The sequence below is a fragment of the Schistocerca americana genome, chromosome 3 (assembly GCF_021461395.2).
Source record: "Schistocerca americana isolate TAMUIC-IGC-003095 chromosome 3, iqSchAmer2.1, whole genome shotgun sequence".
In the NCBI taxonomy this organism is placed as follows: Eukaryota; Metazoa; Arthropoda; class Insecta; order Orthoptera; family Acrididae; genus Schistocerca; species Schistocerca americana.
The window spans coordinates 783,045,796-783,063,333 of record NC_060121.1 but is presented as its reverse complement, the minus strand read 5'-3'; the positions used below and the strand labels follow the sequence as shown (position 1 = coordinate 783,063,333).

General features: G+C 38.4%; 1 protein-coding gene across 1 annotated transcript in view; it reads left to right on the top strand.

Annotated features, from left to right (window-relative positions):
* The window catches only part of LOC124605385 (RING finger protein 145-like), a 176,558-nt gene that overhangs the window by 36,818 nt on the left and 122,202 nt on the right, over positions 1–17,538 (top strand). The window contains exon 3 of the mRNA XM_047137025.1: positions 1,395–1,951. Within this exon, the coding sequence (XP_046992981.1) occupies positions 1,395–1,951 (557 nt within the window). The remainder of the gene's footprint in view (positions 1–1,394; positions 1,952–17,538) is intronic.

Below are 17,538 nucleotides of genomic sequence, written 5' to 3'. Positions count from 1 at the left end.
TTGAAGGCTGAGAATCATCCTCTGAAACAGGGCAGACAGCTGCATCTGGCTCAGCCAGAGACAGTACCTGAAACCTGTTTGTCAGGCGCACCGGGGAGGCTTTCTGATCAGCCTCCGGGGACGTCTTTCGCTGCCTGCCACGCCCTGGAACGACCTCCCAATCAACCACAGGTGAGGGCTCAGCCCCACTGCGGGCAGCAACCGGGGCAACCACAGCGGCAGACCGATCTGGGGACAGAAGGGACAAGGTTGACATCCCCGTGATACCCAAGTCCGGCTCCCCACAGTGGTGCCCATTGGCAACAGCCTCAAGCTGCGCGACCGAAGTCAGCGCCACCTGCAGCTGTGAGCGAAGGGATGCCAACCCAGCCCTCATCCGAACACAGAAATCACAGTCCCTGTCCATTCTAATCGATGTTGAACAACAGTTACTGAAACATGAGTCCGTGCCTAGATTACGCAAGGGAAACATGCAAAGAATGTATGAACTAACCTGTACAAATGCCTAACGACTGCCCTACAATCTGCCTGACTGTATGATTACAGTAACTAAAACTCAAAATTACACCTCCTATACAAAACTCTCGTGCAATTTAAGTAAGAATCTACGAAGCAAACACAGAAAAGAAGCTATATGCTTATCTTTCTGCGCTGTCGATGTGCACCAACTGGGAGCACTGGTATCCACATACAGCTGTGTTTTAGACTGCTACATAAGCTCTTTATTTGTATACTTTTCTTATACTTATGATTAGCAGCATTTTATATCAATTAAGTTTGTAGACAAGAGAAAAGGTGCTTATTAAAATGATACAGTGTGTAGAAATATGGGAAAGGCATGACCTCTGTGCATGACAGTTCTTGCTTTTCTTTTATAATAAAAAAAGTATTAATGCCTTCTTATGTAGTGCAGATTTGGATCATTTCATTTATCAATAGTATCTATTTACTGCTGATATCATCATAGAGTTTTAAAAGTTGGAAAGCAAGTAACCGTGCATTTTGTTCCTCTAATTGTAAGTGGAACAAAATTAATTTTGCTGTTTTTTTAACCTCAAACATGAAATTATTCAGTGAAGAAATGAGAGAAGGTTCCATTAATATCATAGACTTGGTTTGTAATGTGGTACTCCTTTCATTACTTAGTAAATTCACTATCTAGGGACTAGTGATGGAAATTAAATACTAGTAAGTTGATTAAAGCTGTGCAAAGCATATAGTAAAGTGAGCACTATCCTTCCTTCACTTACATTTCCCATGTAACACTGAAAATTTTTAAGCTTACATTACACTGGCTGTAGATAATTTTCCTGAGAAATTAATACTAGTAAGACTTCAAATACATTTCATTTATGAACTGTTGAAATACTTACACCTATGTTTCTTATTTACAGTTGTGTTTGTGGCACTGATCATGATAACACTACCAATGGAGCACCTAATCACATTTTATATGCATCTCTTGAGTGCAACATTGCTTGCTGTCTCTAAAGCTTATTCACTTCACTATGTGATTAAGGAGACATCAGAACCTGGAAATGATGCTGAAACTGGCACTTCCACACGGAATTTTGAAGCACTGCTGTTCCACGTATGTGTGTCTGCAGCCGTAACGTCACTGTTGGACTTGGAAGGGAACAGCCATCGCACCCTACTAGCTGCCTATACTCTGCCACCATCAGCCCGAATTGTGGGGGCACCAGTATATTGTCTCCCTACACTTCACTTCTGTGCAAATATTACTATTGGAGTATGGTTTCTTAGTTACGTACTTGTGAAACTTCCAGATTTGTTTGCACATTTTGTCCATCTCTACCGTTTTGTAGTTTTTGGGGGACGTGTCTTTTATGTCCCTGTAATTGTGTGGCAGCAGTATTATCTAATGCAGCAGCTGTTCATTTTCTGGTGTTTGCTTGTTGTGGTGCAGCTCTACAATTACTGCAATCCACAGGTAAGTTGGACAAACTTATTACCTCATTATTTTCCTGTGTTAAAAATACAGTTCAGATTGTTGTTATTCTGATTGGTTATAACAATTAAATAGCATTAACAGTCAATATTCTTACAATATTTATTGTAGGAGATAAAGGAGCGTTAGCTGAAATCATGAGATTTGTACATACTTTTTCTGCGGACAGTTTAGCTATTTAGTGATGGAAAACACAGTTACAAGTAACAATAGAAAGGAATTTTGTGAACACTGATAATGGAAGCCTTGCAAAAGTTGATGCACGTATGTTCCACCCATTTAGAGCGGCAATATATTCAGTGAAGGGCATTCTTTTCCCTGCTTCCTGCAACATCATTAAACTCGCCCAAAACTAAGTATTTGAAGAACTTTTGCAAATCTGTTCATATATTATAAATAGATTGTTGATCGTCAGTCAAGAGCTATGATTCAAAGTACAATAAAATTATTCTTGGTAAAACTTAGTGCTGATTTCCTCTGTAGAAGACACTCAGCAGAGATGGTGCATCCAGCATGCATTCAGTGGTGCAGTGGATGCTTATCCGACTGCAAATAAATGAAATCATGTTCAGAATCTGAAAGGGTTGTTTATTTTTAAAAGTTTTACACAAAATACAAAAATGGTGTAAATAAGAACTCAAAAAATGGTTCAAATGACCCTGAGCACTATGGGACTTAACATCTGTGGTCATCAGTCCCCTAGAACTTAGAACTACTTAAACCTAACCAACCTAAGGACATCACACACATCCATGCCTGAGGCAGGATTCGAACCTGCGACCGTAGCAGTCGCGTGGTTCCAGACTGTGCGCCTAGAACCGCTAGACCACCGCGGCCGGCTAAATAAGAACTGACGGTAGCAGTTGTTTCTATTGTGGGATGTATTATATATAGCTTCACATTAGTCTTAGTAGACTGAGAAATGGACAACAGAGGATAAATGCACTTACTTTGCCAACAAACAATTCACTTTTTTTGAAAGCTTTGCTAGTGATGAAGATACACCCACAGTACAGTGAGGTGTAGGATGATGAGGTTATACAGAGACATATAAAGCTGTCATAATGCTGATTCACAGTGATATCTTGTTTTGGAATTTACGTTTCAGAAAATGGATTACAAATGGCATGCAAGATAACACGATTTCTGTTAAACAGAGTGGCAACACTGCAAAATACAGTTCATGTATAACAGATATTTTTAATAATTAGATTTTAAAAATAGGTGAGAAAATTGATAAAAATAGTTCAGATGAGAAAGAAAAAAAGTATACAGAAGAAGCAATGCAGAGGAAATTTAGGGAAGTAAAAATTGATATCACATTTCCATCTGAAATACAGGTCATCATGACTCCAGAAGTTGAAGTTCATATGGGGTGGATATACCTCTAATAACACCTAAAAAAGTTATGATCCTATAATATGTAACATTCCTAGTGACTTACGTAATGCATCATTAACTCAGGGTGTTTTCCCAAGAGTGAAATATGCCATTCTTCCGTTCTGAAAACCGAAGTTTTAAATTTCACATTTAAAAAATCATTTATGCAGGAGTATCATACAAACATACCGTCGTTTGACCATTCCATGCACATAGTAATAAGCATCCCTGTTGTAGCAAAACAACTGAAAGAGTTGAAAACAAATAAGACACCTGGACCAGATGGAAACCCAATTCAGTTTTACAAAGAGTGCTCTACAGCATTGGTTGGCCCCTTAATTTGCATTTGTCATGAATCTCTCACCCAATGCAAAGTCATAAATGACTGGAAAAAAGTGCAGGTGACACCCGTACATAAGGAGTGCAAAGTAGCAGACCTGCAAAATTACAGACCATTATCCTTGACATTGGTTTGCTGCAGAATTCTTGAACATATTCTCAGTTCTAATATAATAAATTTCTTTGAGACAATAAAGCCTCTGTCCGCAAATCAGCATAGTTTTAGAAAGCATCGCCTATGTGAAATGCAAGTTGACCTTTTACCACATGATATTCCGTGAACGATGGATGAAGGGGAACAGGCAGATTCCGTATTCCTAGATTTCCTAAAAGCATTTTACATGGTGCTCCACTGCGGACTGTTCATGAAGGTATGAACATATGGAATAGATTCCCAGATATGTGAGTGGCTTGTGTAAGGTGGTGAGTGTTCAGCAGTATGTTCATCAGAGACAAGGATATAGTCAGGGGTGCCCCAGGAAAGTTTGATAGGACCACTCTTATTTTCTGTATACATAAATGATCTGGTGGACAGGGTGAGCAGCTGTTTGCTGCTGATTCGGTAGTGCATGGGAAAGTGACAAAGTTGAACAACTGTAGGAGGTTACAAGATGTCTTAGTCAAAATTTCTATTTGGTGTGAAGAATGACAACATCATCATCATCATCATCATCAGTATTCTGCCGAAAGGCAGGTTTTCAGATGGTAGTTCTCCATGCTGTCCGGTCTCCTGCCATCCTCTTCAAGTCTGCATAATTTCCTCTTCCCTTTATGTCATCTATCATCTTGTATCTCCTTCTGCCTCTCAGTCTTCGCCCACAAACCAATCTTTCCAAAGTATCTGCTAGCAAGCACTCCCTTCTCATTGAATGTCCCAACCAGTTCTTTTTCCTTTCTCATACAAGCTTCAGCAGACATCATCTCCCGCCAACCCTTTCCAATACTCTTTCATTACTCACTCTTTCCATCCAGCTTATTCTCTCCATTCTCCTCCACATCTCAAATGCTTCTAACCTTTTTTCATCCTCTCGTCCTAGCATCCATGTTTCTGCCCCATATAGTGCCACACTCCAGTCAAAACATTTGCCAAGCCTTTTCATTAGACCTTTATCTAATTTGCCACATAAAAGTCTCCTCTTTCTGTTGAATGCCTCATTTGCTGTGGCAATTCAAGTTTTCACCTCCTGGTGACACCTCAAGTCTTCAGTTATTGTGCTTCCAAGATATTTAAATGCACTTATTTGGCTAATGGTAGATTGTCCTATTTTAATAGTCTTGTACTGCTGACCGTACTCTTTGTTTTTACTGTGTTTATTTGCATCCCATATTCCACACAAGCTTCATTCAGGTCTTTCAGCATGTTATTCACTGCCTGCTCACTTTCTGCCACTATTACCATGTTATCAGCAAATCTTATACATTCTGTTCCCTTTCCACCAATACATATTCCTCTTTTTCCATCTAAGCCTTTCACAATAATCTCTTCAAGGTATGCATTACACAACAGTGGGGAAAGGCAACAATGTTGTCTGACACCTCGTCCAGTGCTGCTTCCTTCTGACATTTCATTTCCAGTCTTTATCCTTACTTTCCAGGGTAAATATAGATTCTGTATCAGTCATCTCTCTTTCCAATCTACTCCCTTTCCTCTTCAAAATATCCATCAGCTTGTTCCACTGAACTCTGTCAAAAGCCTTTTCTAAATCTATAAAACCAGCAAAGATTTCTGTACCTTTTTTCTATATATCTTTCCCCTATAGTTCTCAACAGGCCAATGGCATCTCTTGTTCCTTTTCCTCTTCTAAACCAAAACTGCTCCTCTGCGATCTCTCTATCCAGCTTGCCATATAGCATTCTATTCTACACAATCAGCAAGACTTTAGCTGCATGAGAAATTAGACTGATGGTCCGATGCTCTTCACATTTTTTAGTGTTTCTCTTTTTCTCTATTGGTACCATAACTGTTGCAAGGAAGTCCTCAGGCCATTCCCCTTTGTCATATATCTCGTTACAGAGGTAGACTATTTCTTTTCTTGCCTTGTTTCCCAGACTCATCAACTGTTCTGCTGGCAAATCATCAATTCCATGTGCCTTCCTATTCTTCATCTCCTTCAGTGCCCTTTCTACTCCTGCTTCCAAGATGGTGAATCCCTCTTCATCTTCCGGCACATGTTGCTCCTCTTCAACCTTAATTTCACTTTGCATTTCATCCCCCTTATACAGACATTCAATATATTCTTGCCATCTGTTCAAAACCTCCCATGGTTCTTCTGTTAGAGTACGATCCGCTCTTTCTATTTCCATGTTGTTCCTCTTACTTTTACATTCAAAAATTATCTCACTAGCCAGTCTATACATCATTTCATACTTTCCCTCTTTCTCCATTTTCTCTCTGACAGCTAGCTCTAAATGTAGACAAATATAAGTTAATGCAGATGAGTAAGAAAAACAAACCTGTAGTGTTCAAATACAGCGTTAGTTGATTAAATATCTAGATGTAACCTTGTAAAGTGATACAAAATGGAACGAGCAACTAAGGATTGTATTAGGGAAAGCTAATGATTGAGTTTGGTTTATTGGGAGAACTTCAGGAAAGTGTAGTTCATCTGGAAAGGAGACCAGGTTTAGGACTGACCTGTTCCTGAGTACAGCGTGTGTGTTTTGGAGCTGTACAAGGAAGACAGCAAAGTAGTTCAGAGGTGTGCTGCTAGATTTGTTACTAGTAGATCCAAATAACATGCAAGTGTTGCAGAGGTGCTTCGGGAACTCAAATGGGAATCCCTGGGGGCAGGCGACATTCTTTTCGAGGAACACTATTGACAAAATTTAGAGAACCAGTATTTAAAACTGACTGGTGCTAAAGCACATTGTGCATTACAGACATGAATGTAATGTAAGAGAAATTAGGGCTGGTACAGAGGCATGTAAAGAGTTGTTTCCCCATTGCTCTATTTGTGAATGGAGCAGGAAATGACTAGTAGTGATAGAGGGTATCCTCCGCCACTCACCGTACGGTGCATTGCACGTTATGTGTATGACATAGAGGTGTCAATCACAATATTCTATTATAGAAGTTAAGCTTTTACAGAATATGTACTTCAAAAAATGTCTCGTTTAGTTCTTATTTAAGAAACAGAATGTTGAGTCATCTTAGGATGTTTGAGTAATACACAGAGGGATGCCACATCATCTGCATGGGGAGAAATTACAGTGGGACTCCCACTGGGGTCAATCACTGACCCACCACTTTCCTTGCTTTATGTTAATGATATGCCGTTGTATGTGAATCAAGAGGCTGAATTATCCCTTCTTGCAGACGATACAAGTATGATCGTGAAGCCAACTAAACGACAATCCCGGGGTATGGAATCCAGTCCCAGTTGCAGCTTACTTACTAACAGCTTCCAGGGACAACAAAAATTTTATTTTCAAAAATTTAGAATCCTGGTGTAATCTCCTTATTTAGAGGTATAATCTTATGTGAATGGTTCAACATAGTAAAACAAATATTAGAGTTATAAACTGTGTATATGTCTTAAGACAGCATAACTTACAATGCGCAAATACTCGGACTATATTCATCTACTATTTGAGACTGAGCACTTGCTAGCTTGGAACAAATTTTGCTCATAATTTCAAACCTTTGTGGAACTTTTTCTCACAGACACCCTCCACAAAATGCTGAAAGGAAAAGAGTTTATTACTTACTGTATTTTCACTGTTCATGAGGTAAAACTATCGCATCAGATAAGATGTTTTAATTTATTACTACTTCACTACTAACTGTACTCATAACACACTGAATGTATCTGCAAAATTATATCATTCTATGACACATAGTTCAGGAGATATGAAGTCATAAACAATGAGTGCGTGAAAAACTAAATTTTGCTTAACAAACTGAAGATGTCCTTAGAGTCTCACTCAAGAACTGGCATAGTCAGTGCACAAGTGAGAATCAAGAGTTATCCCAGAAGGGTTAACATTATGACACAACGAATCAGTCACAAGAACAAAATCGCCTTCATCATTATTGTCAGAATCACTTGATAACACTGCCACTACACTTCTTTAGTTTCACTTTCAGTGGAATTGTCCTCAGAACCATAAAGGCATCCATTCACATAGTCATCAGGATTTTTGTTCTCACTAGGAACATCTGAATAACCATCTTCAAAAACCTCTGAAAGTACTTCAGATCCATTAATTTCCCTCAGTTTTCTGAACAGGATCATCTCTTTTTTTTTTTTTTTTTTAAAAAAAAAAAAAAAAGCAGGAGGAACTTCAGGACAAAAATAGTAACTATTTGAAATATCCAAATACAATAAAAATGTAAAATAAGTGAAAAGTACATGAAGGCCCCAAGTTTGATACATTGACTGTTGGTGCAAACACCTAAATAGATGAAATAATCTAAATATATCACAGCAGATGACATCTGCAGATAGCATGTAGAAAAAATGAGTTATCTTGAGATCTGTTTGTAATGAATGAGTGGTACACGAAACATGAGCAAGCTCAGGATTCATCTGCATTATGTTAAAACTGAGCACAAATTATCCAGAATGTACCCATGTATTGTTTGATAATAAGAGCAGTTGGCAACGTCCAGCAAACTTTAAACATAATTTTTATACATTTTCTGAATTTTTTTTCACTTACATGCTTAATGTCAAATATTACCATATTGACTCATTTGTGAAATAATCGGAATTTTGAAACTATTTTATACATGGGAATTCAATTCTTCAAAGAATCGGGGTTAACTGGGGTCAACAGACAATATAGTAAATGAAATATTTGTGGAAGTTACTGATTGTTTTTGCACAAATGGACTAGGTTTAGTCATTGACAAAACATAGTTCATCCAGTTTTGTACTGTCAAAAATATCTCGCCTCCAATTAACCTAGTATATCAACAAGGAATAGCAAAAAGCATTGAAAATTATTAAATTTTTTAGGTATGCATATTGATGAAAACCGGGTAAAACGTTAAGGTTCATCGACTTTTACCATAAGAATAATTGCTGACTTTAGGGATATAGGAATCAGTAAGTTAACATATTTTGCATACTTTCATTTATTGATTCCTTATGTGATAATATTCTGTGGTAATTATTTGCTTGGTCCAAAAGTATTCATTACACTAAAGGACATAATTGGGAGTTACGGGTGGAGTTCACATACGAACATCCTGCATCTATCGGTTTAAGCAGCTGGGAGTATCAACAACAGCCTTGTAGTGCGTTTATAAAATTTGTTATCAAACAATCCATCTAAGTTTGAGAGTAATAGAGATATTCACAAGTCCAATGCTAAATGGAAAAAATGATCTGTATTGCCCTTTAATGAATCTAACTTTGGTATAGAAAGGGGTGAAATATGCAGCTATAAAACCCTTTCAAGAATCCACCGATGTTTAAGTAAAATGTCTGACAGATATCAGAAATGTTTTCAGATTTAAAGATGTTTCTCCTTGAGAACTCTTTCTATTAAAAAATGTATATAGTCAAAATGTATATAGTCAAAATGTATATAGTCAAAATGTATATAGTCACAATGTATATAGTCACAATGTAGCCATATAAATATTATTTTTTATTATTTTTAGTTGTATATAATTTTTCTATGTTTGATCTATTGACATTTGACAGTGGAAATGTGATGCCTAGCCACTGCTGATTTATTTTGCTGAAGGGGGTAGATATACGGCCAAAGTTCAGTGTAGAGTTCTTACACCATGCATATTATGGATTGTATGTCAGATGTAGCACTGCACATTACCTGAGTTGAATGAAGTGTTTCACAGAAAATATCAATATTGATAGTAACTTCTACAGACAAAAATTCGATTAGGAATAGACTTCTGCCAGGAAAAGTGGCTGTTATCATTCTTCAGTATGAAACTGAACTTTTAAATACTTTTCCATCATTATTTGCTGAATGTGTATGAAGCCATCCATTGATTGACATTTATTTTTATGTGTGGGGTGAGCTGTCCAAGTCTCATCAAAGATTAGAATGAAGTCCAGAAAATTCTCTCCTCATTCCACTACAGGATGTACTTCACACTTTGAAATTGGCACTTGCGTCATGAACCCATTTTAAGTGTTTTACATTTGAGACTTGGTTAATTGAGACTCATTGTGTGGGCAGTATACAGCATTGACACCTTTTGTGAAGAAATAATTACCCTCACATTTCTAGAAGAGTGTAATAATTCCTATTCGAAAGAACTCTGGTTCTGACAGGTGTGAATATTATCAAACACTTTTTATTAAGTCATGGTTGCAGAATACTGACATGAATTATTTACAGAACAGTTGAAAAAGTTGGTGAAAGCTGACCTCAGGGAAGATAATTTTGGGTTCTGGAAAATTGTATCTGCAGTTTGGGCAGAAGGCAGCCTGCCTGCAGTTATAAGAGTTGAGGGACATGGAAGGGAAGCAGCAGTTAAGAAACGAGAGAGATGGCATTGTAGCCTCTCTTCAATGGTACTCCGTCTTCACATTGAACAAGTAGTAAAGGAAATCAAGGAGGAATTAAGCAGTGCATACAAAAAGAGGGTAGAAGCTTTTGAAATGTGGTACTATTGTGAGGATATAAAATGCAGACAAGGAAAGCAAGAAAAACATACCTTTAAAAGAGAAATTTGCTTACTTTGAATATAAATTTAAAAGTCGGGAAGTATTTTCTGGAGGTATTTATATAAAGTGTAGCCTTTTAGGGAAGTGAAGCATGAACAGTACATGGAATAAGAGGATAGAAGCTTTTGAAATGTGGTGCTGTAGAAGAAGGCTGCAGCACAGATGCTAGACTGAATAACGATGAGAAAGTACTGAATCGAATTGGGGGGGAAAAAAACAGAAAAGAAATTTGTGGCTTGGCTTATCTAGAAGAAGGCATCGACAGTAGTCAGTTTGGCTGTGGGTGGAACAACTGTTGACTGTAGAGGGAGACCAAGGCTGGACTATTGGAAACAGATTCAAGTAGATGTATGTTGCAGTGGTTATACAGAGATGAAGTGGCCTTCACAGAATACTGGATGTAATCCCATTATACCTGACTTCAGCATATCTCTCTCTCTTTCTAAATTCTCAAACTACCGACATCATTAAGGGATCCAATATTCTGTGCTCTGACCTGTAGAATGCCAGTTTTGTTTCTCTTGATAACATGTCATGAGTGGTCCCCGGCCAGGGATCTGAATGGGAAACTATTTTACCCCCAGAATATTTTATCCTAGAAGATGGCATCATCATTAATCCATACAGGAGACCCGCATGTCCTCAGCAAATATAACAGCTGTAGCTTCTCCTTGCTTTCGGCCGTTAGCAGTGCCAATGCAGCAAAGCCATGTCACTAGGCCATCTCAGTCAGTCATACAGACTGGTGCCTCTGTGACTGCTTAAATGGTCCGCTTCAGGAACCACATGTTGGTCTACTCTCTCTGATGTGGTTACTCTTATGGTATGGTTATTTGTATTGTAAAGTCACACAATCATCCTACATTGTCAAGGTCCTTTATTCAGATCACATTGTCATTGCTGCCCACTGATGAAATCTCCTCAGGCTTCCTTTCAAGTGGCTGTGTTGAAATTCCATGATGTTTTGATGAGTGTTACTCTCACCATTTTCTGATGAATGTCAAGATTGTGTGGGGCATACTATATAAATATACTCGAGCGGTGACTGGCTCTCCCCACCCCTTTCTCCAGGCACATGTGTCGGCGTCTTGTTGTGCAGGTGTGGACTGCCATTCAACTCTCAGTGCATTCAGTGTTGCTCAGACTCATGAAGCGTTAAATTATTGGCGTATAGCTAATAGTGCAGAATTCCATGCCGAACATAGCTAAGATCCCTTGTCCCTGTTGATGAGACTGTCATGCAGTTTCTTTGGTGGTGCTCTCCTAAAAGTCACTGTCCTCACTGAGGCTATCTTCTGCCGCTGATAATGTATCTTTATGCCCCAGATATATGCAGCTAACGTGTTCCATGCAGCATTGCAAGATTGAGTGCTGTGTTTGCTCATTGAACAGGCAGCTACACTCACAGGGGATGCTATATGTACTGGGTCTTTACGATTGTAGTTTACCCTGTATCAAGTCAAGCACATCTTTCATTTCTTGTGGCAGTCAAAAAATGGCCTTGATGTTTTTTTCCAAGGATTCTTACAATTTTGATTTAGGGAGGTCTATTGTAGGGGATGATGGTGAGTTTCTCCTCCTCGTTCTTTACCAGTTTCTCTCCCCCTTCTTTGCAGATGGCTGTATCATATGATTTCGTCAGTGCATGTCTAGTCTGCTCTTTACTGTACCCATTTTGGTGGAACACGTGTCTAAGGCATTGCAGCTCTGCTGGGAGGCTGCCTTTGTCACAGATGGCACAAAGGCTTGTGTCGAGAATTCTTGGAACAATGTACTGGTGTGCCAGTGACAACAGCTTGTTGCATGAAGGTACACATCTGTGTGGATCTTCTTCTGTGGACTGCATGTCCAAGGGCACTGTCTGCTTTTCTTCATTAGAATTTCAAAAAATGAAAGACTTACATTCTGTTCTAGCTCCATTGAGAACTGTGTTTTGATGGACGCGCTGGTGGTCTAGGAACTCATTCAGGCCTCTCCGCCCTGTTCCCACATGACGAAGGTGTCATCCACCCAATGGAAGAAGTTTTTCAGTGTGAGTCACACAGTTTTTAGTGCCATCTCCTCTAAGTGTTCTGTATAGGGACTGGCAATCCCAGGGCCAAGTGGTGAACCCATGCCTACTCCATCAACTTGTTTATAGAATTCTCCACTACATGTAAAGTAGCTTGCGGTGAGTATATGTGCAAATAGGTTCCTTGTTTGGGGCTCAAATTTATCTGGTAAGTGTACCAAGCTGCCTTGAAGTGGTATGCACGTGAAAAGAGATGTTACATTGAAGCTCAGCACAGATCGTCATTCTGCAGCCACACCTCTTTCAGCAGGGCCATGAATTCGGCCGAGTTCTTAATGTAATGACTGGATTGTCCCACTATGGGGTTCAGAAGTTAGGCTAGTTACTTGGCCACTCCATATGTGGGTGCATTAATTGTGTTTACTACAGGAATGAATTTTAGGCAGTCCATAAAAGTACTAGTGCATGTCAATAGAGCTGCTGCTTATCTTTTTTTCTTTATGGCTGACTCATGAAGCAAAGCTTTTGTTTTTCTTATCATCTTTGGTGTTGAATCCGGCTGCAGCATGCTGTAGGCTGGATCCTGTATGAGAGATCCTGTATGAGAGTGCCAATTGCAAATACACTTCTTGGTCTTACTGCTGGATAATATTGTGCAAGTCCCACAATATTTCATGGGTTTAATTGTTCGACATCTTCACGTGGTGGTTGTTGCTGTTGTTACCGCTGCAGGACAATACTGATGATAATCATGTAGCAGCATTGAAATTTATCAGGCTGGGAGCAGGAAATAAGCGTGTGCTGGATGACACTCACAGTTGGATGAGAGCAGCACTTGTAGTACCCCCTACCAGAAGCCAAAGAGAGGGCTTTGGCATGTGCACAGTAGGCAATGACTGTGCTGCCCTCCACTGTGCTGTATCTGGTCATGAATCAGAGGTTCTTGTTTCTTCTGTTTTAATTTAATGGCAGTCAGTGTTGGATTCCAGGCTGGGCTTATTTGAAAGCTGACATTCCTCTTGATAATATTGTCTGCCTTGAGAATACATATGGCTTTCTTAAAAACATGATCCCAGAATGATGATGCTGAGGATAAAACTTCAGTCTTATCACTAAACATGCAAAACCTCATGTTCAGACAATGCTCCACTCGCACTGATTTACCAGGTTGGCCCAGCTTGCTTTACAGTGGTGTTTAGCATATCATTCGTGCACATTTCAACCAATATATCTGCCCAGTGTAAGATTTCCCACATTGGTATGGGACATTATATACGACATGCTGTCTAAGGCCAAGAATGTCTCTGACCAACCACAACAAATTCCTCAATTTTGCTGGTGTATGAAAACCTCACTTTGTATCTTGTCTTTTGATCATGTCGTCAAGAATAGAAATAAGCCTCAAGAGACATGATATAAAGTGTGGTTTTCATCCACCAACAAAATTGAGGAATTCGTTGGTTTTGTCAAAGGTAATCCTGGCCTTAGGAAGAATGTCATATATATGATCCCATTCCAATGGAAATCTTACAGTGGACGGACATGTCTAATAATTCAAAAATTTTTATGATGAACACCATTGTCACACACATCTGAGCCAACCTAATAAATCAGCAGTAACAGAGTACTCTCTGAATACAGGGCGTCACATGTTTTATGAGAAGAGTGAAGTTTTATCACCAGTGTCATGGTTCTGTGATTGTATTTTTAAGGAGGCAGCACATATTCCTCTGGGAGACAAGTTTATCAACAGGGATCCAGGTTTTCAACTAAGCACTGCTTGGAATCCAGCACTAACTGTCATTAAGTTAAAACAAGAGAAACAAGAACCTCTGATTCACAGCCAGACACAGTGCATCATAAAGATGTAATTCACCTTGCACACACATTTCCTGATTCTGGCCAGATAAATTTAGATACTGCCACATGATTGTCATCCCTTGCAGCAGTTTGGCAACAGCAAACTACTGCAACCTGAAAATTTTGAACAGTTGCATTGATGAAATATTGTGGGACTTGGGCAGTGTTATCCTGCTGCAAACCCAAGAAGTGTATTTCCAACAGATCCATTGGCAAATACTGAAAAGTCACAGAGTGCTAATTTTCTGGTGGTAGTCATCAGCACACAATAGTACTCTCATATATCCCTTGTCAGCTGGTAGGACTATTGTGTTATCATTAGTAATGTTGGTGTTCTCCATTCTTCTGCTGTCATATTTGGTTTTGAAAGTCGGATTTATCTATGATCCTGAATTTCCCACATTATGTCCTTCACCATTTCTGATGGCAGGACATGGATTCCTCCTTTGGCATCAATAATAATGTCCTATTTCAGTAATGTGTTTGGAATCCCAACTTCTAAAGCCAAATATGAGAACAACAAAATGGATTGCAATAAGATTGGTAAGAGAGAGAACACAGCAGTCTTATCTGCTGACAAAGGAAAGATTGTTTGCTGATCACTACCATCAGAAACTAAATGAGACCCAGCACCAAAGATGACAATATAAACAGTAGCATTCCTCCACGAGTCAGCTTTAATGAGAAGAGATATGAAGTGGTTCCATCCAAAGGCTCCAGTGCGTCTATGCTTGTAACTCTGTCCAAACAGGCCTCAGAAGCCCCAACAGAACTGACAGACCACTGTGTCATCCTCAGCTGACAGGCTTCACAGGATGTGTATATGAAGGGGCATGTGATCAGCAAACAGCTCTCCCGGCTGTTGTCAGTTTTTGTGACCGGAGCCTCTTCTTCTCAATCAATTAGCCCCTCAAATGGCTTCACAAGGGCTGAGTGCACCTCTTATGCCAACAGTGCTCGGCAAACCCGGATGGTCACCCACCCCAATGTTAGCCAAGCACTTAACTTTGGTGTTATGATGAGAACCATGTTACCACTGTGGCAAGGCCATTGGGCCATGCTTGTAAGGACTGCATAAAATTCATGAAGAAGTGTGTACCAATGTGTCCTATAGTGAATGCCGTTAATGCCCCTACATGCTGTATGGAGTGGCCATATATCTAGCTTCACTTCTGATATCCTTGGGGGCACTAAAACCATCATGTGAAGAACTCAGCCAAATTCGTAGCCTTACTGAAAGAGATTAGCTGCACGAAGGATGATCTGCTTCTGGGCTTCAATGTGACATGTCTTTCCACAAGAGACCCTGTGTCATTCCATGTGAAATCGCCTAATTTCCAACATTTTCATACTTGCCATTCACAGATTTCAATGAAATTTTATGTGAACGTTTACACATGTCTGCAGTGAAGTGAACATTGGTGAAGATTAATGTTAATTGAAGCAATACTGGCTGAGACATAGTCATTTGTTTGACATCATGCATGACTTGTGTAGAGTGAGCATGAATTTCTAACGATTTTGAGCTGTTATATCTCAGGCAATATTTTGTTATGGAAAATTTGGCCATCTTGTACAGCTTCATGCATTCTCTTATAAAACAATAATGAAAATTATTTTATAAGTGATATTCAGCCAGAAAATTTTATGTAAAATCATCCCAAAAAAATCAGCACCCGAGAAAATGTCAAAGTCAGGCATCATAACTTGGGGACTAAAGGGATGACAAACAAGAAACTTGGCATGTAGTAACCTAACAACACAAAGTTCTGAAGTAATAAGTTTAATTTTTATACCACCCTCTAAACTGAATAATTTTAAGTGCAACGTTGATTTTGGAAAAAGGTAAAATATTTGGTATTTTAGACTTGATTTTGCAGAAAACTGTGATCTATAAAGCTCTCCAAACTAGGCTCATTAGAAAGATCATGGTTTGAACAACAAAACAAGGTGTATTTGATTATCCAATGCGGCTAACAATGCTACATTATTTGAATTAAAGTTGGATGCAAAAATTGCAGTAGGAAAAAAAATGTAAAATTCCAACTCTTATTTCTCATAGAGTAAAGATACGCTGAACATAAAACTTCGTATGAAATAGTCCGGTAACACAACAATGTAGAATATAAAATAAACCCACCTACTATTTTTCAATAATCTACAAATTTGTTGAAAAAGGGGTGATTTTTGTGAAACGGTGTAAATAGTCTATATGTGACACTTCTTTTGCAAATACCATTTTTTTTAAAATTAAAGCTTCAAAAGCAGTCTCATTCAAAATAACATGTATTAAGTGCCCCCCCCAAAAAATAAATAAATAAATAAATAAATAAATGGCTCACGCAGTAGCTGTTAATAAAGTTTTAACCTTGGCTACTTATATCTCACCGATTAAAGGCATGATAAACATGACACTTTGTATGCAACAATTTAGCAGCTTAAGGTTTTCCAGTATAAAACATCAGTCATGTATTGCTTCTAAATTTCATGCAAAATCAGTTTAAACTTTATTTCCATAAAAATTACAAAAACAGATCTCATTCAGTTTGCTTTAAGAAAATTTGTTTTCTATGACTGTTTCCAAAGTAATCACAGTTGGAAAAAGCATGTGGTCAAGCATCCAGAAAATTACATTCAATTTTCCACCATGCGCTAACAGTACCTGAAAATGATGGGCAGATTTGGAGGAATGTGACTTGGCAACAGGCTACACTGCAGCAACTGGTTGTTGTCTACGGGTGATTTCATCTCAAATCATACAGATCATGAGTGAACATGTCATATCACCATTTAAAAGTTTGCTGAAAAAAATAAATGTTGAAGTTCCACATGATACTTCTCCAAAACTACAGTATTTTTGCAGTATTTTGATTTTCTGATGATCTGTTAAAATGCTATAGACCTTTCTAAATGAGAGTTATTTGTGAAAATGTAATAACGAATGTAAAAATTGAAAAATTGTTATAAAGAAACCAAAAGTGATAGAAATTAGAAATCTGAATTTATTTTCAGTAAATACTTTGTTCCCTATACTATGAGACGTGATAAATACACACTCACTTCTGATTTTTTTTCATTTTTTGTTTTTGGAAAAATAAGCTATGAAAATTTGTTACTTTTGCAAATTTAAAAAATATGTTTTGAAAATATGAATAGTCACAGGATGCTAACTGTCTTGAGAAATGATAAAGTGGAAGGACTGCTAACTGTCAGCTATGACATTAATGCATGAAATTCTTAAACTGTCAAAATATTTGTACATAAAGGTGAAAGAATCTGAAATTTTTTAGTTATTTTAGAAACAATTGTCTCCAAAACCCCCATCCTAAATG